Raw genomic sequence first — 24,233 nt, forward strand, 5'->3', positions numbered from 1 at the left:
CATTGTGTGTTTGTTAACATAGTTTTACATTTGCTAACACAGTTCAGTATTTTGGAGTAAGCTTTGTATTAAAATTCTTTCTTTTAAATAGAATAATCTAACTTCAGAATTACACGGCTACTACATCCTAATCTGCAGTTAGTTCTTGAAGAGAGACTTGTAGCAGTATGGAATTGCAATTGAAATTAATAGTTTTTTGTCTAGTCACAGTGATCCTGAACACAAGAAGTTAGCTTTAACATAGGCTCTCTAATAATTAAAGGTAGTTCTTGTGTGTGTTTCTCCTTCCACCTTTCCCAGTAGTGCCTAACATCATAGAATATTGCAATAATTTCTTAGTTTTTCAAGTTAAAATTGTTTGATTCAGAGAGGAATGGTTGCCAAGAAGTTGTTCTATATAATCTTCTATCTAATCACTTTTTGCAAGGTAACAAGATGCGCTTTTCTTTTTAATTGAGCCAGCGAGATATGTACATACAGAAGGTGTGTAACAACCAGTGTTATTCCTCTCTTCCTTCTCTTTTCTTTGAGTCTGTTTTTCCTTAGCTAGCTGTCAATGCTGGGCTCTCAGTCAAGGTTAGTTATCCTTCCCCCATATAAATAAATTGACCAGTATGAAATTGTTGAAATAATTTTGTTACAAAAGTTCTCCTACCTTTTTGTTCAATGAAATCTAAGGTGCTGCCCTTTTTGTGAACTTGTAAAAGTGAATCTAGATGATGTGTTCTAGTCTTCATGTGATTTATATAGCTGACGTTGGTCTCTAATGATTCATTAGTTTATTATTCAAAAATAGTTAATGAAATATATGAAAGTATTCAATGAAGTAAAATATCCATGCTTCTCAAGTGGTTAAAATGAGTTTAATTCCTAGCGTGCTTGAATGAAATAGTTAATTAAGGTTACTGCACACTTCAGTCTTCTATGTTGTGTTCAGTTTGTCTTCACTGCATTTAATGCAGATATTGTCATGAGTTCTCATGAATTCAATGAATGTTTAAATAGCAGTTTTGTTTTATTTTTTTAAGAATTATCAAAAGGAAAAACATTGACAATTGCCTCAACCCTGAATGCTTTAAAAAATACTCTTTATGAATCGGCTTACAGCATATGTCATTTTGCGTAGTACTTTCCTGTGATTTCTAGATTGAAGGTCTGTTTTGAGAGAGAAATCCATCCTACTGTCTAGAGTCTAAGATACATTGCTGGCTCACTATGTTCTAGCACATGCTCCCATTTAACCATGAAAGCTTTTGTAGAAATTGAGTCACAGGTTGCAGCTTTCCATTAAGTAGCTAAAAATATACATACATAAGATAAGAAGTCAGTCATATATTGTTTTTTTTTTTTTTTGTCCTATTTATTGTTCGGTGCTTCTAACGCTGAACAACTGACTGTTTCTGAATGGAAATACGTGAAAGGATACAGGTGAAATAACTCAGTACCTTGGTTGAGTTATTCAGCTATTGTGAATAAGTTAGTCAATTTAATGCAGTTTTGCCATAAACTGCTGAAACTGTTATAGGAAATAATGTCAGCATAGATTACTGTTTTGTTTGTTTCCCAGAATGCTTGGATCATAAAACTGTGATCTGCATTTAAATTATCATATATTCCAAGGGATTGTTTTCTCACATTTGTGAGACTTTTACATTTGTCATTTAAACAATAGATTTACACATAGCTCACCTTGTTTAAAAATGGATTATGTTACAAAATTTCAGATTAAGGAATGGAAGGAAGATGTTCTACAACTATAACAAATGTTTTCCACTGAAAATTTGAAGAGCTATTTTGCCAATAGTCAGGAGTTTTTTTTGAACATTAGTCTTGATTTCACACCTCCCATCCTTCCCTCATGGAGTACTTCTAGTGTTTGTGGCATGTTATTTCAGTACTGAAGTAAATAAATGTGCAGTCTAAGTGAAAAATAAAACTCGAATGTTGTCTAGAAATCATTGCAGTATAAAACACGTCTCAAAATGAGAGTATGTTCTCCCTTTTATTAATAGACATTGTTTCCAGAGGAAACTTGAAATACCAATTTGCTGACTTGATGTTTTCATAACTTCAAATAATGTTTTCTGAAGTATTGAATAGCATACTCTGCAGTGCTATTACTGAAAATGTAATTTGGCTGGTATTTGGTGATACATTCATGATATGCCTTTATGTACAAACTTTCCTTCTCTATCTCTGTACAGCATCCTGTCCCATGATTCCTTTTCTGGTGTCGTTGTCCCTGAGGGTTGCTGCCCTTTCGATGGTTCCAAAATTCACCTTACGCTTTTAAGAACTCTTGTCCCTTATGGCTTGAAATACTGCTCTTGGCATTTTTGCACATCCGTATCTTTCTGCAGAAAATATCTTCCATTAGGATGTAGTGTATTAAGAGACTTGGAAGAACCTCATTAATATGGCTTTCTGTTTTCATGTGGGCAGCATCTTCACTGTAGTTCAGTGATGAAAGATGATCATTGGTGTTTAAACTTGCTTGCCTTCTGTTTTTTTCTACCCTCTCAAAACTCAACCAAAACCCAGCAAGTAAAGTAATTGAAAATAACTTGAATTCTTACATCAACATATTTTGCTGCTAGTAAATGGGTTACCTAGTAGCATGTGACCTGATAAATTGGATCAAATCATTTTACTGTAGTTAGATTGGAACCAACAATAAATAGAACAGTTTATTTTCAAGGGCTTGTTGGATTCTGCTGTAGCAATAAACTAAAGATACCATTTCCAGGTATTCTGCACTGTTACGCCAAAACTGAAGGTTGGAATAATATTAAGTGGTATCTAAATGACTCTAGAATGTGAACATTGGCTGTAGACTTGTTTATAACAATGTAACAGACTTCATCTGGGTAAAAGCTTTAAGTTTTCTGATGTCCTGTTCTTTTACTCTCCCATCCTCTTTCTTTTTCTCTTTATCTTCTGTTTCGTTCTTGACACTAAAATCTGATTCCCACATGATAAGCCCCAGAAAGCCATTCAGGAAAGATCAGTTAAATTTGGTTTTGAACATAGCTCTTCTGGAAGACCAGAAGCTATGTGGAGTTGTTTCAGTTATGGAAGTACAGAGCTTGATGAGATCACTGGCCCTTTAATTGAGAAAGGCCATCATCAGCTAGACAATGTGTTGCCTAATACTCATTTTCCTTTAATTCAGGGTGCAAATGCACCTTTTAAGCTTAGATTAGTACATGTGAGATTTGTAAACAGGTAGGAGAGATTCTTTAAAACAAGTTAGGTTTCATTCCACTTGATTCAGATAACATGTACTGCTGTCTTGAATAATATCTTATGAGTAAGATAGGTTTTCTTTCTTTCTTTTTTTTTTTTTTTTCCTTTTTTTCTTTTTTTTTAATCCCTTGCTATGCCCTGGTGACATACAGAGTGGAAGTTCTGGAAGAGCAGTCCTTCGGTAGCCATTTAAGTAAGAGTGCTGTGAAATGGAAAAAGGGCTCTCTATAATAGCTAAACAGAGATGTCTGTTTACAGAATATTGGAGGACAAATAGTATAGGTAATTTATCCTAACAGTAGTTTGGGTGTTGGAAGAAGCTACAAATTTGTTTGATACCATGTGTCTGCAGCTGTTTCTGTCTTGCTTTATTAAGGCAGTCAGTTTACTATTGAATGGCACAAAAATTGGTATTACAGAGTCAATATGTGTTCAAATAAGCAGACTGAAAGCTCTCAATCTGAAGTTAATGGAGACTGATTAACAAGGAAGAGGAGGTTTGGGTTTTTTTCTGTTTTTTTAGATAGAGGGCACATCCGCAGGAATCCATTTGGAGAAGAAACATGATGCTGGCAGATGATGTGGCAAAGGTTGCAGGTAGATCAGGGTACTTTGGTAAACTGAATTTATATATCCTATATGTAAATTGTATCTAGCTGTATTAATATAATTTGCAATAAAATGTGGACTATACACTAGTTCATGCTTATAGCATGCACAGGATATTCCAGGGAGCAGACTGAGAGGGGTTTTTGGAGTAGCTGTAGGGCATGAGGGTGGGGCTCCTAGTGTGAAGCTGTGATAAGGAAGATCAGTGAAGTCACTGAACGCAAAAGAGATAAGGAAGTGATGTTATCCCTATATGAAATAATAATAATTCACTAATGATTTTAGTCAAGTCCAACATTTTAAGCTTGTCTTTCAATAAGATATGGAATAAGAGCTTTTCCAGGAAGCGCTGTGACCATTTCTCTATGTGAAAATATGAGTTATGAGAACACAACTAAGACGACTGCTCTAGCCTACCAGGGGAAATTAAAAGGTGAATTAATCTGTCTAAATTCTAAATTAAAGCCTCCAAGAAAAATTGTCTGATACTAGGTAGTTTTCTTTTGTTTTGGTTTGGTTTTTAGATTGTTTTTTGGGAGGAATTCCTAATACAAAAGCTAAAACACAAGTAGATGGGTAGGGAAAAATTATGCAGAATAAGAAAATCGGATTCAGCTTCATGTACAGAAGGATAATTGCCCATGTGTTAAAAAGACAGAGCAACTCGAAACAGACTTTTTTCCTAAAGATAAGAGTAGTTGACCCTAGGTAATTAGGCCAAATAATGTTGCTAAATATGAGAGAAGTAGTTCTTTCCAATTATTTTGTTAATTCCTTGCAGATATTACTAGTTGAAATATAATGGCCTTTGTTACTCAGGAGGTCAGATTGGATCATTAGGAAGAGTTCAGTTCTTGGCTCAGAAAGGTTATGAAAATGTATATGAGTGCAGCTTCATCGCAACTGCTCATGTTTATGACGAGTAATTTTTGTATCTTGTTGAATCTGAGCATTAAAATGTATAATCCTTATTGTAGTTTTTATACTTCTTTTCTTTTTCACCTTTTCTTTTAATTTTGTTTCACTGATTTGACTTGATTGTGGGTGATATGGCTAAATTTCCTTTTGCATTCGAGTGATTGCTTGTGGAAAGTGGAAATTACTAGGAATTATGAATATGTAATTGCTTCTATAGAGTCTTCATGCTTGCGTAGTGATAGGTTTCATAAATGAATGCTGTATTCTAAATATAGCTTTTTATAGAGTAATTGCTTTGTACATGTTTCAGGTCCTCATTTTCTTTGTTAATTATTAGGTTAAAATACAAGCATTTTGAGATAGTCTTGACCTTACAGCTGAGCAAATGCTTAAATACAGTGTTATATGGTTTCCTGTACATCTAATTTTGAAGATACTTGTACACATTTTGAATGTGAGGTTTTCAATGTTATGCACTATTAAGTTATGTATGGAAATATTCTTACAATAATTAACTTCAATGTTCATTAATGTTCAATGGCTTCAATACCAAGGCCACGAAAGTGCCTTGGTATTATATGACAGATAAACATAATTGTTTATGTGTACTTCCCTTATGTTTTTTTAAATGAAGTCCCATTCTTTTTGTGAAAATATTTTTCTTCCTTTTCAGAACTACAGAATTCCACTAAGGTTATAAAAGCGGGCAAACCTAGGACAAGGAAATGCAGCAAGGTTTGTATTTGCCAGAAAAGGATATTTAGCTATGAATTACCGGCCTTCTGTGTTACAGATCCCAGTTAATCCAACCTGTTAATCTGAATGGGCACTAATGGGTGATAATATGGTAGGAAAAGGAAGTAATTTCAAAAGAATATTTCTGGTTGTTAGTGTTGACAGTGGTAAATGGGCGATATTATTAAAGTTAAAAGTTAGCAGGTTATTTTGAAGTTACAACGATAAGTGTTATGTTCTGCCTTGGTGTTGGTTGATATGGAAGACAGAGGAAAACCTGAAAAAAGGAGGGAAGTTTAAAATTAGAAGGAAAGCTAAAGTGGTATATGTGCAGGGAGGTAAGGAGAGGCACTTTTTTTTTTTTTTAAGGCATTCGGATTATGTAAAAATGTGAAGGGGTTATGCAGCAACATTAGTGCTTGTGAACACAAGTGATGCTAGATTGGTTTCAGAACTCTGTTCACAAATTATGCTAGTGATGTGCGTGCCCGATGTTCTATTATAAAAATTATTCTTGTGACCACAGGGGACACTGAATCCTTATACTGAAAAATTCGTTTTCTAAAACTTTGTACAGACACCCCTTTTCAGATCTACCCCTTGTTAGGTCTAATCACTGTGCAAAGCGCTCTCAAAAACTAAAAGACTTTTGAAGGGGCCAATACCTTTAAAATGCATAGGAAGTAACATGCAAGGCAACATTCGATCTGAAAACTGTTCTATGTGTACTTAAATCATAAGTATCTGAATGTAGAATGTATTGCTTGCTCACCATCTTTTATGGTTATGCTCGCTTAAATAAATTCTTCATGAAGGCATTCTTTAGACAGTTGAAGCAATTACAAGCTAGGTAAGACTGTCTTCAGAATTTAAGTTATCATTATGTTGGACCTTGTTTTGGAGGCAAATACAATGAATAGTTGTTTCTACAGTTAATCATTTTCTGTTTAAAAATGATGCTATATTTGATTTCTGTCGTATTTGTCAGTTTTTAAAAATTGCTACTTCTAGCAGTTCTGTTCAGAAGCATAGTTTTGCCATGAGTCATGACAGACATCATCCATGTATTAAAAATAAATCTAGTAACTGTTATAAACTCTTTATTGTCTTTGCAGGCTGGTGATTTCAATGATATCACAAACTGGCCAACACCAAGTGAAATAGCAAACAGTGAAGTAAGTGTACTTTGTTATCTTTTTTTTTCTTCTTTTTTTTTTTTTTTTTTAATCATATTGACTTTTCTGCTTCATCCAGTTCCCCAAAGAGTGTGTTTTGGGTATTCTGGGATTTCTGCAGAAATGCTGCTGGTAATTCAAAATACAGGTCTGTGATTAACTGTGTAGTGACCTGAGAATTTCTGACCCCCCATCCCCCAACACACACGCGGTGTTTAGCACGAGTGGTGTTTACAGATGTGTAGATAAAAATGTAGAATATTTATTCCACTATTTTAAAACTTTTATTTCCCTTTTGCACTCTGAGATGTTTGTGTATGGGCTAGAGGGGCTGTAACCTTTGGGACTGCGAACTTGCTGCATTCCATTGTGGCTTGGAATGCTTAGTGCAGAGTTGTGTCAAGAGTTATCCTTTCTCCTTCCCCATTCCTCTTTCCCCCTCTCTGGATCTAACATCTGTTCCTTCAAATTCTATTCTTTCACCTTATCTTATGCTAGTGGTGTGCATGCCTGATGTTCTCTTATGAAATTACTCTTGTGACCACAGGAGACACTGAATCCTTATACTGAAAAGTTAATTTTCTAAAACTTTGTACAGACACCCGTAAGTGAGCAGTCCTCAATATATCGTACACCTCTCTTATGCTATTTTAGTTAAACAACAAAACAAAAAAAACTGAGACCATAGATTATTGCAAACTATGTGGTGTCATTTCAGTCGTTGTTTCAGTTCCAGCAGCATCCCTGTTACATTACGATCATTTTCTTGGTGAGGAAAATCAGATTTGGCTTCAACAGTGTGTATTTTATAATTGAAAGCTTCCACGTGAAAACTGAAAGAGAGCATGCGTGTATTAAAGTAGCTCACATAATTAATTTGTCCTGTGGAATCAATTTCCATAACCCTTCTCCCTCCATCATAGAAAGTCTTAACTTCAGTGTCTGTATCAGCAACAAAACATCTCCAGGTGTCTAACCAGGCCTTTGGCATTGCAGCTCGAAATTCTAGATGTTTGTAGGTTTGACACAACAGTATGATAGATAATATTCTATTAGATAGAAATTGCCACTTGTAGTACCTTGTTCTACAGGATCTCCAAAAATCCTTGAGGTTGCTAAAAGAATCTTTAAAACCTGAATAGATTATATACCAATAATTCAATGCTCATTCAGTTCCTCAGACACCATTTAGAGTGTTTTCAGTTCATGCATATAGTCCATCAACAACTAGGATTTATATAAGATCCTTAAATTGACTTTTTTTTTTTTTAGTATTTATGTGCTTCTCTGTCATCGGTATTCCTATCAGTTGTTAAGATGCTGAGGACTGAAGAGACTTCTGCTCCTTCACAAGGGGATGGTGGTGATATATTTACCAATATACATCCCTCACAGTATTGTTAGACTTGCAACCTAAAGCTATAAGCTTATTGCATGGCATTAGAGTTGCGTAACTCTCTACTATGCAACAAACTCCTCGTTAGAGCTGTTTGTAACACAAAAAATAATTTCATCTGTGCTTTTTGTACCTCAGATGTGAAATTCACAGCTTCTTCATGTTGTACAGTCTAATAACTCAAAAATGCTGTTCCTGAAGATTGTATGAACAGTTCCACTGTACAATATGTTTTTTCTCCGTAACTCCTGGAGACACCTGTTGTAATAGGTGAGAAGTAGCCTTCTGTCTGCTACTGTGCAGAGAAGTGCTGTAACAGTATCCAACAGTAATTATGTTCTCTACTCTGTCCGGATTCTCAGGAAAGGAGAGGGCTTGCTGAGCTTAGATCTAAGAGATTGAATAGCATTGAAAGGATTAAGTTTTATATCCTCTAATAATATTTTTAAATGCTAACATTGATTTGTGGTGGAGTCTAGAATATGCTCATTCTAGCATCTCTTTTTTTGGTTCTTTTTGTAAATCACCAAGTTAAATATTCCCAAACATGCACTGCTGTCTTTCACATGCTTTGTCATGCTGCACGTCTTCAACATACACTTAGCTTTTATGTCAAATTTAGATACACAAAACAGTACCTTTTAGAAGTGTCTATACAGTACTAATCAGAGTGGCTGAAATACATGTGTAGTGTTCCGTAAGAACATACATATGTGGTGGTCCCTTTCTGAAAAAGGCTGTCCTAACAGTACTACTACTTTTAAGATTCTTTGCTTTACCAGATGGTCAAGACTGTATTGCATAGATGTTAATTAACCCCTTTTTGATTCACCTATGTCAATATTGCAATATACAAATTCATGTAAGGCCTGTTACACGAAATGAAATGTAGTTTATATTTAATCTCAATCAATTTGTCTAGGGAAGGTTTTGCATTCAAATTAATTATGGCATAGTTGCAGTACCTACTTTATATGTTCCAGCAGGGTCAAAGCAGTCTCCATGACATAGAAATCTTTGGTGAAAATGTCTGCAAAGGTTAATTCTGCAGGTAGATATTATATCCAATCCAAACAAAGTCTTCCACTGTTCATCTAAAATGCTGTTCATTTTGCCTTCTTTGAAACTTGTTATCCTACTGAATTTCCAAGAAGGGATAATCTTCAGGATGCTGGCACTACTCAAAGGCAACCAGTAAATTCCATATAATAATAATAATAAAAAAATGTCTAGACATAGACCTCTGCGTCCTCTGGTTTTTGGTTCATGTTCTGATTTAATGAAACCGAATTGATAGAGTTAAGACCTATGGCTCCTTAAAGTTTACATGAACATTTGGCTTCTGGTGAGATTATACAGGATCACGTGAGTTTCTGATTCATCATTCAGTGTTCTATAAGCACAGCTTTTAAAGATGGTAAGTCTGAATAGTAGTTACTAGTAAGTAACATTTTTTTCTTTCCTATAAAATAAATTTCCCTTTTGAAATATGATTATTGTGCATCGTGCAATTCTACGTCTTCAATTAAAAAAACCTTTTTTTACTTGAAAAATTCTTTTCATAGTCTTGCAGAACAAGTAGAGAATAGAAAGTAGAGCTATTTAAAATGAGACTTAAAAGCCACACAGTTCTGAAGACTCACCATCTTGAAGAGGTTGAGAAGAGCTAATAGGAAAGGCAAGGCATTTTAATAGGTAAAGGAACTTTGTAACTTTTGCTGTCATCAGCAATACAATCAGAAATAATTATCATCATCTTTTGCAGAGTAAGACCATAAACCACAGTAAGAAGCCAATAAATAGAAAAGAAAAGGAGGAGAAATCTGATAAAAAAAGCAATAATGAAATCAAAGACAACCCGGAGGCAAAGCCAGATGGTCCAGCAGACGATATTAGTGAAGATGAAGCTCAAACTAATAACCAAAGGAAAAAAGGTCAGTCTGGGCGTGATGTACAATGCAGAACTACAGCGCTGATACAGTTACGTTAATTCCAGTTCAATGACTTGATGAAACTTTTTATGTTTTCCATCTTCTACATGATAACTGGATATTTTGTTTTGTATTAGGAAGCCTAAAACTGGCTTCCTTTCTCAGGTTTTGGAGTGTTGTGTTTAGTCAAATAGGAAGTTTTGGGGAAAAAGCAGCTCATGTCCTGCTGATGTGATGTGGAGCTCTGACAGACAAACTCTGGAAAATTTTAGCATAGTAGTTCAAACCATTACTGCCTCCCACCTCTTTATTCTACTAAATAAATTGCACTGTGTTTTTAAGTTTATTTAAGTTATTATTTTATATTTATTTAGTTATTTAAGTTATTTTTAAAGTAAATTTTTGTTACTATGTCATCATTTAATTTTAATATTTTACTGCTAACTTACACGTTAAAGAGATCTCTTGAAAACTAAGCTAAGTTCTTAATTTCTTCCTTATCCAATGTGTCATATTAAAAATAAGAATCAAACTTTGTATCTTACTTGGTCAGTGACCTTGAGGAGGCTGGATAGTTTAAGATACAGCTGCCATCAGCTGTTTGTTTCATGTTTCCCTGCCCGTATTTCTTCAGGTACTAAAGATCTTTGTTGTTTAGATTTGTTAAACTTGCTATGTGTTTTTTTTAAAGAAAAATCCTGTATTGCTTAATAAATGTAGCTTTTAATTTTTTCAATCTGAATTGAAATTTACTAGTTAAACAGTTCAGGATATAAGCTGTTTTTCCCCCCTCTGTGGCTAACACATTTTATGAGTTTTTTTATATTTCATGGCTACAAAAAGTATGACAGCCACAATACCTATCAAGTATAGAATAGCAAGCATCTTTATTAAGCTTAAGATCAGTAGATACTTTAGGTCAGCCTACAATAAAATAGAGCTTTGGCAGTTTTTTTGTTATACATGAATGAATTTAATCTGAGTATCTTGTGATAAAAAATATTGTACCGCTAAATGAGCTCTCGGGAAGATGTTCATGGTCTGTGATTGAAATCTTTATTTTAGTGGTTAACCTGGTATGTTGATTTTCACCTTTACATTTCATATACAAAGTGTGAGATTATTTATATAAGTAATGATTTTTTATATATTTTTTTCATGTGATTTCAAATTATATATGTGTGTGTGTATATATTTGGCTGTAAATTCCTGGTAATGGAACTTACATTTGAAATTACATTGAAATAAAAAGCTCACCTTCATTTAGTATGTGTAAAGCTCAAGTAAAGTTATCTTTCAGTTTGAGAAGTTCTTGTTTACTGCATTTATTATTGTTTAGTCATTTATGATATCTTAAAATTTTGATGTTAAACTTATCCCGGTTTCTAAACTCTTGGACATAAACTGTTACTAGTTTAGAAGTAGAATTATACAGAATCTTTTAGAGAGCTGAATCTTCAAGTAATACTACAGTTAAGAGCAATATTGTAATTTTTTCAGGTAGCAAGCAGAAATGGGTGCCACTTAATTTGGATGATGTAAAGCCAGATAGTCAAGAGAGACCGGGCTCTCGGACTAGCTCAAGATCTCAGCCGGAAACAAACAAGTTAATAATATCTCATAACAACAGACGTAATGAGATGAGAAGTAAGTAGTTTTCAATCTCTTTGGTTCTTCTTAATTATGGCAAATGAAGTGTAACCTGAAACTTGTTGATTAAACATTAGTGTCAGCTCAAGCAAAGCAATAGTAGGGACGAGATATGCTAAAAATGCTATGATGCTTTTCCCTGCCTGTTCTACCAACCCCATGGATAATACCACATAAGTAGGCATTAGATTAGCTGTTCATGCTGGAACTTGACTTTGCCAACACTAGAAAAAGGTATTTGTCAGTATTTGCCAATGACCTACATATTAAATACATAAATTGTATTGTAGTTTAATAAAGAAACATCCATTAGAAAGCTTTGTAAATACTTACTATCAAATTTTTTTGAACCTCTTAGCAAATTCATCAGAGTTGTAATGTCTCAATTCTTGATTCTGCTGAGTACCTGAGCTTGGGAGCAGTCGATCTTTACAGTGTGTGCTGATATTCTGAACCAGAGCCTTGTACTTTTCTCCTCATAGCTACCCACTGAGTCTTGGGCCCCAGTTTCACAGTACAGAAAGTTTGGTAATACCTGCATAACATGCCTGCTTTGTCCTGCTCTACTCCTATTCCCACAGCTTGTTGCTACCAGTGCAATTTCTTATGGAACTTCACTTTGAATTTTACTTTGGCAATTCTACTGATGTTTTTTCTTTTAAGTTGGATCAATTCCATCAGTTGTGGGTCTTGTTTCTCATCATGGCCCCACCAGAAGTAATCACTAGCACAACAGGGGGAAATGGGCAGCAGCTGGTACTGCTTCTGAATAACTCTGTATGGTAAAATAACATCCTTTGATGTTCTGAAACTGTTTGTCAGAAGGCAGAAATCTTAGTCTGTGTGTAACTCTTTGGTTTATGTATTTGCATTTCAGTTTTAGAATCACAATATGCATTAACAATTTAAGTGTTTGCTCAGCATAATACGTACTGAGATCAGATTCGTTTGTGATATCTTTTTAGGAATATTGATACATGGTTTTGATATGGGCATGTTTGATCTGGGCATCTGCTGCTCCTTGGAAATGTTGGCTGTTTAAGCCTGAGATAAACTTCTTAATTAAACAGAACAGTAGTCCGTGAGGGATGCTTTGAGGCTAATCTTGTGTTCTGCAGTATCATTTTCTTCAGCCTTTCTGAGCATCCAAAAAGTAGAGATGTATGCTTTTCTGTGCAATGTTTTATGGTTAATACCTAGGAATAAATATGAGATTACTTATACTGTGATATTTAATTAAGATTGCAAGTATTATGCTTTTTTGTCTTAAAGATTGGCGTCGTGATAGAGACAAGAGAGATGATCATGATGAAGTGTGCAGCGTGAGAAGTGAGGGTGGCAGTGTTCGAGGATTCTCTAGAGGCAGAGGACGAGGTCGAGGAAGAGGAAGAGGACGAGGCAGAGGAAACCCCAGAAGTATGCAAAGAAGTAGATATTTAGGAAAAATTTAAAACTTTTTGATATTAAGGTTTACACATGAAATAGGAGTTATCTAAAAAGACTATATCCTGTTACTTTATGTAGTTAAGTAGCCCGGGATATTTTGAAATTTATTGAATTCCAACAGTAAGTGGTAGTGTGTATCGTGTTTGTATCTTAAAATATTTGTATGCTGAACTTTAATATTTTTCATCATTTTTATTCTATTTTCTTCTTTATTTTGAAGTGAACTTTGAATATTCAGTTGGTTATCAGGAACTACATGGTGAAAGAAATGACCAACCATTTCAACCTGAGCTTAACGCTAGTATGATGTATTACTACGATGATGGAACAGGAGTGCAGATGTATTCTGTGGATGAAGCACTTCTCAAAGAATATATTAAACGTCAAATGTAAGTAGACTGCTTAACATAAATATATTTTTAAAGAGATCCATTTAATATAAAATAACTTCAAACAGTGTTTAATCCTTATCATCCATATACTGATGAAGATTAAGATGCTTCAATTTAACTTTTGGATTTGACCATTACTAGTATATGTCTGTTTGAATTTATTCACTATGGAGGTGGAAAAACTGAGTGATTAGGAAGTAGAAATTTTAAGGAAGCTGTTCTGCATCTTGTGCTGTAGTCTGGCTCTAATTCATATACTTGCTTTATTTATGGTACCTAGCCCTCTTTTTATGTTGTCATGTGGCTGAGATTTGGATATGCTTTTGTTTTTTGAGTACTGTTAGTCTGTTTGCTCTTTTCTGGGTAATGTAGCTAGAGGTTTCCCTTATTTGCTCTTAATTTCACTTTGAGAAGTCTTATTAGTTTTATGTTTTCAGAGTGCTTCACCTGAAACAGCTAACTGAAAGAGAAAAGTTTTGCAGTGATACTTGATTTTTCAGTAATCTGAAATATTTACTTTCTCGTGTACACCATTAGGGAATGAGAAAACATCTAGAAGACTGATTATCACCATGAGGCATGTCAAAAAGGGCCTGGAACCCACTAGCTCATTTTAAAAAGTTTCCACCACTGGCAGATGTTTCATCTTCTATACTCGCAATGGCATTTCTGTGATGCCTTTGTGGTGGTTTTTTATTGCCCTTGTATTCCATAAAGCAACTTGATTATTTTATTCTTGCTTCTTTTGTTACAGTGGACGCAAAAGGAAGACAAAAGCCTCTTTAAGGGCAGAAAGTATCTGGCATGTGGCTATCAACTTCAAAACTTCTATTGCAGTCTTTTTTGTTACTCTTGCTGCCAGGCCCCTATGAGACCTGACAGTGGACATGTACCCCCATGTCAGGATAATCGGCCTGCACTGTCCTCAGACAAGTGAGGGAGGAGCACAGACACTCCACTGTTGGCCAGATTTCTGGGCATGCAGTGTAGAATCCAGACCTTCTAAGGTAGGACATGATGATGTCCCCCTCTTCTGAGAAAATGTCAGTTACAGCATTGGTCACATCTGACTTCTGATAATATTTGTATTTTATTTTAGCAACAAGAGGTTTGCAGGTGTCAATAAAAGACTTAGCATGGCTGGTTAAACAGTGTCATTGGTTGCTTATCTGATGGAGACCCCTAAGACACTTGGATTATGGAGTTTGCTTTTCATGAGAGAGATTCTTGAGCAGGTTTAGAACATAACTTCACAATTTTTATGCTCCTTTTGAAAAAAATGGTGGTTTTGTTATCTATTTGCTTCTTTTATCGCATTAAAAAAGTGATGGGAAACCAAGTTTATTCATCAGTTGCCTATTACTAGCTTCTAAAAGGAGGTGGTTTTGTCTGTCTTTCGTAATTTAGTTATAAAATATTGAAGTGAATATGCGAAAGAAGAAAGTATATACAAAATAAAGCTACACAGAACTGCTAGCTCTCAGAGTTCCTTATGGGGTCCAAGATAAATGAGGATATCTTAGAGGGTTAAGATTGCTCTGAGTCCTAGTGTATTGATGAATTTTAGAACTGTTTACTAGCTTAATAGGAAAAATCTTGGAAACTGCATCCAACTGAGTTGATTTGTAATTACAGTAAGCAAGGCACTGTCAAGCAGTTTGTTTGTCCCAAGAACCAGCTTGATGTGTGAGGAAAGAAGAATATTTGTATTACACTTTAAAAGTATCTTCAGTGCTCTTAATTATGGTTTGAAATAGTTGGCCTGAAAAGTGTCTCAGTGCTTAGGAGCTCTTCAATTTGTAACATACGGTAGAACTCTGTTGAACTCATCTTCTTAAAAAACAAACAAACAAAACAAAAGAAACTCTGGTTGTGCATTCAATTCTGCATCAATTAAAAAATAAGTAAAAAGATTGGAAAATGAGAAAGAAAAACACTGGGGAGGTTTCAGATTTGTTCCTCTACATGGAGCAGACTTGTGCCTTGTCTTCATTTATCATTAATGGTCTTTCACATTGCTTTTTTTAGAGTGATGGACATCAGGTGAGGCAGTTTGAGTCAAGTTCAGTCATTATCCATTCCTGTTTGTGGAGTTTTTAACGAGGTGAATCATTACAAGATTTTACCTTTACTTAATAATTGTAAAGGTAACATTAGTAAAGTGTTGGTATATGGCTTTTGTACTTGTTTATCTTCTAGACTGGGAGAGGAAGAGAAACACAGAATTTCAGAACAGTCTATAGAGTATTCTTGAAAGAAACCTGGCTCCTCTTTGTGCATCTTTGCTTCACTGATCAATTTACTTAGCTCTGAATAGGAGCTTAATTCTCTGAAAGCCTTATTTTCTTCTCTGGTTGCTCCAATTTACCGGGAGTGATTTCATTTGTCATATGTCTTATTGTCTAACTTTGAGGCTTTTGTATTCATTCTGTCTTGGAGCTGAGTATTTCTTATAGAGAGCTTTTGCTTCAAATTTCTTTAGTTACCGAAAGTTTTAGAGCGAAACAGTATCAAGCTTCTCCTTGGGTCAATGATGGCATCACAGTGCTCTCCTTTTGGTAGCTTTGTACTTGAGCCCAACTTCAGTGGAGACTCTTAGCGTTTTAGACTTCGAAATTAAAATTAACTTCATTTATATTTGCATGTATTTTTTTCCTCAGCATTTTAATGCTCTCTTCTCTTATTATGTACTACATCTGTTTCTTTGCCATGGAATTTTAATTGCCCTTCATTAAATTCCTTACTGCCTATGTTTTTCTGAACCTGACAGGGAGTAGTATTACTTGGATTTAATATGCAAACTCATGGTATGATGTGCAAACTTTGAAAGGCCTAGTTTTTAGTCATCATAATCAAATTGTTTTTCCATTCCTTTTCATAGGATGTCTTCTGATTCCATTGCTTTGTATGACAGATCATGATTTGAATTTCTTTCTGTTTTGCTTTGCTTAGTATGAAACATCTTGACACCAGGATCATTTCATACAGCAACTTCATTGTTTAAGATTTGCCTTTCTCTAACTTCAACTTCGTTGTTTAAGAAGATTTGCCTTTCTGTTACTTCTTTGTCCCTCATCTCTGTTGTTCTGTGATATTGTCAGATTCCTGAAGTGGTTCTGTGATATTGTCAGATTCCTGAAGTGGTCCTTGTGCCTCTTCTCTTTATCCGTTAAATATCATTTATTTTTTTAGACTTTACCTTTCTCCGTGAACTGTTGTCCCTTTTGCCCAAGTTTCGTGAAAAGTACAAAATTATTTTTTTTTCTCATCTTTGCACAAGCATGCTTTAAGTATGGTTCAGAATGCCTGTGTGCCTCAAAACTCTCATAGGATGTTCAAACATTCTGATGTACTGGAAACCAGGAAAAGAAAAAATATAGCTCAAGATGAAGGTGCACTGATACCACTGTATGAGAAATAACTTACACCCTGACTGTAAGCAGTAGTTGTCCTTCATTTATGTGGTAAATTAATGTAAGTAAAAAAGGACGAGGGGCAAAAGAAAAATTAAGCATAGTTTTTTTCCTTATGCAGTTCATATATGTGAATGTTGATACTGGATCATAAGTCACTCCTAACACACTGAGCACGCATGCTGTTCTCTAACTCTTTCCTATAATAACAAACCTGTTGAAAGAACACTTTTGTTGATAACAAAGTATGCTCACTTTAAATGGAAAACTTTAACAAGGAATACCTAGGTTACTGTTTTAGGATCTTCTTCAACCTATAGTAAGCTCATACTTGCATGTATCTCTCTCCAGTGAGTACTATTTCAGCACAGAAAATTTGGAAAGAGACTTCTTTCTGAGGAGAAAGATGGACCAACAAGGATTTTTGCCCGTTTCATTGATTGCTGGCTTCCATCGGGTGCAAGCTTTGACTACAAATGCTACGCTCATTTTGGAGGTAAAATAATTCAGAAGAATGTATGTAGAAATTTGCTTAGTTTAATTTTGTGCTGTCACTGAAATTTAATGATGAGTCAGTCGAGAAAAATCTGTTTGCAATGACAACAATCCAGTAAATAGGCTATAAATGGAAGTGTGGGGTTTTTTGTTTTTTTTTTTAATGGATTTCTGCCCGTTTTACTGGAACTGTGGGCAGAATGCTGCAGGAAGTGCTTTCTTTTATTTTTTTTTCCTAAATATTCTGAGAGTGAGGCTACAAAAGGGAGAGATAGTAAAGGGGCAGCCATTATAGATGCCTGTTCCTTCCATTCATGTTTGTAAATAAACTGAGAGCTATATCCAAAAGATTACGGAGCCATTAATTTGGTGTACTAGATTAAGTTTACTTTGTTTTTCTTTTAAGAATCCTGATGTGTGCCAATGTATAGAATAAGTTCTACTCACTGCTGCACTTTTCAGGATCCTGTTTTGAATCTGAGGGAAAAGCTGCCAGAAGTTGAAAGAAGTGCAGTCTTTGACACTCACACAAGGTGTTTTCATGTATACCTTGATAAACGTGTATAGGCGCTGATAAAGGTGTAATAAAGGCACTCTTTTCACTGCGTAATACAGCATGCTCTTTACACAGCACCCCAAAAAAGTAGAATCCTTTCAAGATCACCCTTTTTCCGTTTGAGAAAAGAGGGAAGAAACCTTAAAGGTTATTAAGTGCTACCATCTGATGTGGAAAAAGGAGCAGCATTGCCAATATTAAAGGATATGAAGTATAATAAAAGAATACACTTCTAAGTCTGTTTTCATGGAGGCGATCATCTTTGGTCATTTCTTTGGCTTCGAGGATCCTGTATTTTGAGACAGGTTGTGACATGGGAAGTAGCCCCTGCTAGTAAAGCCAGGCACTTCAGAGTCGTTTCTGAGGACTCCTTTGTAAGCTAATCAAAATGTATTTAGAGGAGCAAGCTGGAGTTCTCAGCATTACTGAATGCTGTCATTCCAAATGTGGGTTCCACTGCCTGGTAGTTACTTGGCTACAATAGTTGCAGAAATACACTTAGAGTCACAAAAAATCATAGTTTGTGAGGTTTCCGCGTTACAAATCTCCAGATAAGTGCTAATGAAGAACCTCATTTATGTGTGTGGGGAGTACAAGGAAGGATTAGATTATTTTGCTGCGCTTTTTTTTTTTTTTTTCTTTTGGGGATAAAAAAGAATGTTGCAGAGTTTATTCAAGTAGGAAATTTTTAGTAGTCCAGATCAGGTTCTCAGCCTACTGCTACTGTAACTTAGGAAGACTGAGTATTTCTGAGTTTACCCAGAAATCTGAAATCGTGTTTAAGATTTCAGCAGAAATTCCATTGTTTCATCAGTCTCTATTGCCAAGCTGTGCCAGATATTCCTCATATATTGCTATATACTTAGAACAGTTCTCATGCCCATGGTGTATGAGCAGGAAAATTGGGCTGCAAAATGATCATCCTACTAAAATAAAAGCATTTCACATCAGAATTTGTCTAGCTGAACAGAAGTCTTTTCAGTGCAATCCTCTTTTAAGACTAAGTGAAACCTAGTCTTTGAAGGCTAGAATGGATGTTTATCTAAATTACAATATAATTTACACTTTCCAAAGCCGAAATGATCTCTTTTAACAATGAATTCCTGGGCTATGCTGAGGTCTTCACAGTGGCAATTGATGCTGTTGTTCTCAGATCCAGAGTGACTTTTTCAACAGCAAGACTGTGCAAAACCTGTTGGCAAGCAAGAAAGTGGAAAACAGTTCTGCAGAACATACCTGCTGTTCGGCCCCTTTTCTGTTCTTCCCCTTGACTCTGAAAAGATGAATGTGAGCTTTCTGCTGACCTTGCCACTATTTGTGTTGCGCAGTCCTTAAGCCAGGTCTTGGCATGCCTGAGTATGCCATACTGCTGCTGCAGGGGGTGTGTGTGCGTGCGTGCACGCACTTTCCTGCCTGTGGCACTAAAACCTGTTGCAGTGTATTAGTGATTTGACTGGAGGCAGTGATGTTGGATATATTTGAGATGTCACCCTTCTTGCGTGGCTGTAAGACTCTGCAGTGCTGTTGCTGCTTGCTACATATTCATATTCATACAGATGTGAATAGTGGGTATATGGACACCATAGGTCCAAAATAGAGAATTGGAAATGGTGGTGTAGAGTCACCAAGACTGCAGGTTGTTCAGGTGTCAGTGTCATGAGGAATGCAGCTTGGGTGCTGGTGAGGTGAGTGGAAGATGGTTTAATTTGCTTTCTGCCTATGACTATAGTTTTTGACCGTGCATTATCCTACTGTAAAACAGTAAGGCTTTCTCAGTCACTTAATTTGTGGTCTCCTGATCATTTGGTTTTAGTTTTGTACGTGGCCTGTTCAGGCAAAATAGGGTCTTAATTTGTTATGTTTTGGATACAGCTGAGGATACTTGGGGGAACTGGGGGACTCATTAAGATGCATATGAGCCTTTTTTAGATGTAGTGTTCATCTGAGGAATGCCTCATTGTTACACAGTTATCCTAAATCAAGCCAGGTAAGGAACACTGGAAGCATTTACTCATAATACCCCAAATAGGCAACACAGTTAAAAGTGTTTAGGCCTCTATAAAGTTCTGTAGGAAAAATCTCCCTTGTTTGACTGAATTCATGCTTCTCCTGAGGGTAGTAATCACCCTTCAGACTTGTACCTCAGGTTGTGTTTAGTGGAGATAGTAGCTTCTGTCAGCAGTGTGTGTGTCCCCCCTCCACCCCCCCCCCCCCAGCAAGGTGAGTTACCCCCCAGAAAACACCATCACGAGCAACCCCAGAGTACTGATCTCCAATCACTCCTGGACTTACTGTTTAAGTATAGGTTAGATTTTATACCCAGTTTCCCCTATGAAGTTTTCTAGCAAGTCCAAGCAAATTCCATTTTTGACCATGAAACTTACTGCTTCCTCCTTATCTGAGAGACAGTCTAAAATATCTTTCTTAATTGAAATAAGAGTTCCCTTGGTACTTCAGAAATACATATATCCTTGTTAGACTAGAAGTCCTCACATGCACTGTGCTGGCTAGTGAGCAATTCTTTGCTCCAAAGAAGGATAAACTCTTCTTTCTCTCTATGATCTTTGGCATGTCCTAGTGTGGAGTGTCTCAGGATCTTACTTTCTGTATCAGTCTCTGTGTAACATCAGACAGAATGAATATTTGCATTGGGGCTGTTAACCTGCTTTAGAACAAAGGAGAGGAAGGAAGAGTAATGCAGGGGGTTGACGTTTGATTTGGAGAGGCAGCAATGCAGATAGGAAGGCAAGGGAAAGGGATTTGGTGCCCTGACATAAGAGACTGAAAATTTGGGGGTGGGGGGGTGGATGATAATTGATCCAGTGAAAAATTTTTGAATGGATATCCTAGGAAGGAAAAGGTTAGCTACACTTGTAGTATAAAGAATGGGGAGTGATTTTCGGGGAACAAGCACAAAAGTTCAGATTTCTTTCTGAATTACTGTGTAAAGAGATTATTCCGTGGAGAAGATGGTGCTGGATATGTAACATTTTAAAGTTGTAATATGCTTATCACACAGGCCCTACAGGACAGTACAGAAGTTGAAATTGTGGATCAGAAGATAAGGAGAAGGATTGATCCAGAAAAGTGGCCAATTCCAGGTCCTCCTCCACGTAATCTGCCACAGACTGACTTTTCTCAGCTTATCAATTGCCCAGAATTCATACCAGGCCAAATTTTTGGCTCGCATGCTGGTAAAGGATTTATTTTACAGAAACACAAGCTTAGGGCTATGTGCCTAACTTAGGAAATGATACTCATGATGCTAATTTCCTAATGCAGGCTGTACATTTGGTTATGGTTTTTTCAGATGATATGCCTGTCAGCCTTGTAATTGCCAGTTCATGTGGCTGATGTGACAGTAGATAAAAATGTCTTTTATGTGTTATGGCTGTGAGTGTTTTCCAGAATAGGATATGATGGATTACAATCTTTTATTATTAATATAATATGATTAGTTGTTTTAAGTTAGTCATAAAATTGTGTTCATTTTGGTAGCAGCTGAAAGTTAACTCTCTATTTGGTGCATCCTGGTTTTGGATGGGGATTTCATTCACATTATTAATAGGGAGATGGCTTTGTTTGCTGACGATCCTTAGCAAGTAAATCTTAAATAAATAAATACATAAATACTGCTGGCAGGAGGTAAATGGGAAGAATGCAGACTGAGTTAGGCACCCATCCATAGAGTTGGAGGATGGTGTGGAGAAAACGTCCTTAATGATGCTATTCTTGTCTTCTAAATAACGGATCATTTCTCTCAGACTATTGGAGACATTTCTCATGTAAATAAGTTGCCAAAAATCGATCTTTCCCTAAAATGTTGAGTGAACTGTGAAAAGTGGTTTCCTAAGAATGAAAAGAGATTCTGCTGATCAATGTTACATTTAACCACGGAGGTAGAAGAACAGTAGCTGCAGTTATAGGAAAAAATAATGGAGCAATAAAAAAGAGGAACTGAACTACTGTCTTCCAATGTTAGAGTCTGCACCAAGTTCTCCAAGAATGGGGAGCCCACTGAGTCCAAAGGAAAACACTGACAAAAGTAATTTTCAGACAATGTCTAAAGGATTGTCTACAAGTTTGCCTGATTTGGACTCTGAACCTTGGATAGAAGTGAAAAAGAGGCATCGTCCATGCGCGGTCAAACCAAAGGTAAAAATCAAACAACTTTCAGTTATGTTTAAATTTAAAAAAAAAAAAAGCCTTTTTATTTTGTGCCTACTTTTGGGATATACTGTAAAACATCTTTCACACTGTGGTATCTGTGATGCTTGATAGTGCAATACAGTTAGTGTGTTCAGTTCTCACTCTAGCCAGATTTAGAATAATTAGGTGCATTTAAAGTCCTGATCCAAGACTCAATAAAATGGAAAGAAAAATACATCTTTTATTCTTGCTGAGGGACAGTTGTACCTGTTCGTTATTGAAAAATCTATTGTCATGTATGTTGAGAGTTGCCCTAAAAGCTTTTGGTAGAATTATTTAGAACAGTAATTTACTCCTTTGTAAGCTTAATAAACATTTGAAAGTGGCTATGTTGTTTCTAATTCCCATACATTGGCAATGTCCTCTGATGTTCTATTTGTTTCCCATTTGGGTAATTTCACTATCCAATTCAAATAAAAAATGCATCCCGTTTTCTTATTTAGGAATGTGTTCCTACACCTGATCAAACATCAAATCAACAACAGCCACCCCCACCTTTAGAAGAACAAGAACAAGAGGAACTTGATTTTTTGTTTGATGAAGAGATGGAACAAATTCAAGGTCGTAAGAATAAATTTACTGATTGGTCAGACAGCGATTCAGATTATGAAATTGATGATCAGGACATAAACAAGATTTTGATTGTAACACAGACACCACCATATATGCGAAAACATCCTGGTGGCGATCGTACTGGCAGCCATGTATCCCGTGCAAAAATTACATCAGAACTTGCTAAAGTTATTAATGATGGTTTATACTATTATGAACAGGATTTGTGGACGGAGCAGAGTGAAAATGATACTACTATGAAGGTAATTATTTTTTGACCTTAAACCATGCCTTAAAACCATGTATTCTAAAATTAACTTCAGTTATCTTGTGTGTATTTGTATTTGCTACAAATTTTTGAAAGAAAGTTGACAGCAGTAGTTCAATTTGCATGTCTATTGAATTCTCTTTATTTTGATAATACTGTAAGCAGTCAAAAGTAGAACTAGCAAATTTTCATTCTGTCACAGATTCAGACCAAAACCAGTGAATGAATATTTTAAAAAACTATTTTTAATGGTCTGTCAATAATTCGGCTTTTTCAGTATTTTCTTGTTCTGTGAATAGCTTTTTAAATAGTATTTGCAAATCCCTAATATTGGAAAGGGTGCATATTTTTGGGGTGAGATAAAAAAAGAAGATAAACTCCTTAAAAATCACTGTGTTATTTTCAAGTTTTGTTCACCTTGTAGCTTGTCAGAATAATAGCTCTATGAATAAATGAAATTTCAGATTGCACATCTTGTTTTATTATAGAAATCCTTTTATTTCCTAGCCTGTATACAGGTCTGTAACTTTGAGGCTTTCAAAACTTTAAGGGGAGATTGACAGCTTTATGTCATTTTTATACCAAGTAGCTGTAAAATTGACAGCAGGTTAGTAAACTTCAGCACTTTGTAGGTACAGGGCCTGTGGAGAATTCTGCAGTCATGTCACTTACTGCTCTTGGTTTATTAAAAAATAATGTCTTTTGTGCAAGTGAACCCACAGAGTGGTAGTTTTGTAGACAGTACCACTGTATCACTATCATATACTATATGTACAGAGATACAAAGTTTTCTAAACAGTAAGTGGTATGGGGAAGGGGCTTTGTGCATAAGGACAACGGTGGGTTGTCGGGGAAAAAGGGAAAGTAGCTTACAGGACAGATGAACATGTGGGTACAAAAAGGAGCAGACAAAGAAATGTTGAGAATAGGGACAAGAAATAAAGGTAGAATTCAAAATGTGGAGCTTTTATTACAAAGGAAGCTGCCCAAGAAAAACAGCAACCTGGGAGAGGACAGTGGGCAATAGTACCAAGAGAGTGTGAGAAAGAGAGAGTGAGAGAGAGTGTGTGTGTGTGTGGTGGTCGTGGTGGTGTGATGTTCTTGACCATGATTGAAACAAGATTTTTCATGCACACTGCATGTGCACATACAACTCCTTCGCACACTTTCACTTGAGTAGAGACATGAATGATTTGAGATGCTGCCACTCATCTTGGAAAATTCAGCTCTTTCCCAGTTTAA

The 24,233-nt window shown here is 35.8% G+C and overlaps 1 protein-coding gene across 13 annotated transcripts in view; it reads left to right on the forward strand.

Annotated features, from left to right (window-relative positions):
- The window catches only part of LARP1B (La ribonucleoprotein 1B), a 60,860-nt gene that overhangs the window by 21,978 nt on the left and 14,649 nt on the right, over positions 1-24,233 (forward strand). For 12 of the 13 annotated variants that reach the window (XR_010388951.1, XM_064510679.1, XM_064510686.1 and 9 more), the window contains 10 exons: positions 5,447-5,508; positions 6,624-6,683; positions 9,845-10,013; positions 11,511-11,657; positions 12,933-13,076; positions 13,327-13,495; positions 17,263-17,407; positions 20,982-21,156; positions 21,945-22,117; positions 22,615-22,986. Coding sequence is in view for 12 of the 13 variants with exons in the window: in XM_064510679.1 (XP_064366749.1) it covers positions 5,447-5,508; positions 6,624-6,683; positions 9,845-10,013; positions 11,511-11,657; positions 12,933-13,076; positions 13,327-13,495; positions 17,263-17,407; positions 20,982-21,156; positions 21,945-22,117; positions 22,615-22,986 (1,616 nt within the window). In the remaining variant the exon portion in view is untranslated. Of the gene's footprint in view, positions 1-4,215; positions 4,289-5,446; positions 5,509-6,623; positions 6,684-9,844; positions 10,014-11,510; positions 11,658-12,932; positions 13,077-13,326; positions 13,496-17,262; positions 17,408-20,981; positions 21,157-21,944; positions 22,118-22,614; positions 22,987-24,233 lie in introns of those variants that run through there. The other variant, XM_064510690.1, reaches the window with a different exon arrangement.

This window comes from Dromaius novaehollandiae, chromosome 4 (assembly GCF_036370855.1).
Source record: "Dromaius novaehollandiae isolate bDroNov1 chromosome 4, bDroNov1.hap1, whole genome shotgun sequence".
Lineage (NCBI taxonomy): Eukaryota > Metazoa > Chordata > Aves > Casuariiformes > Dromaiidae > Dromaius > Dromaius novaehollandiae.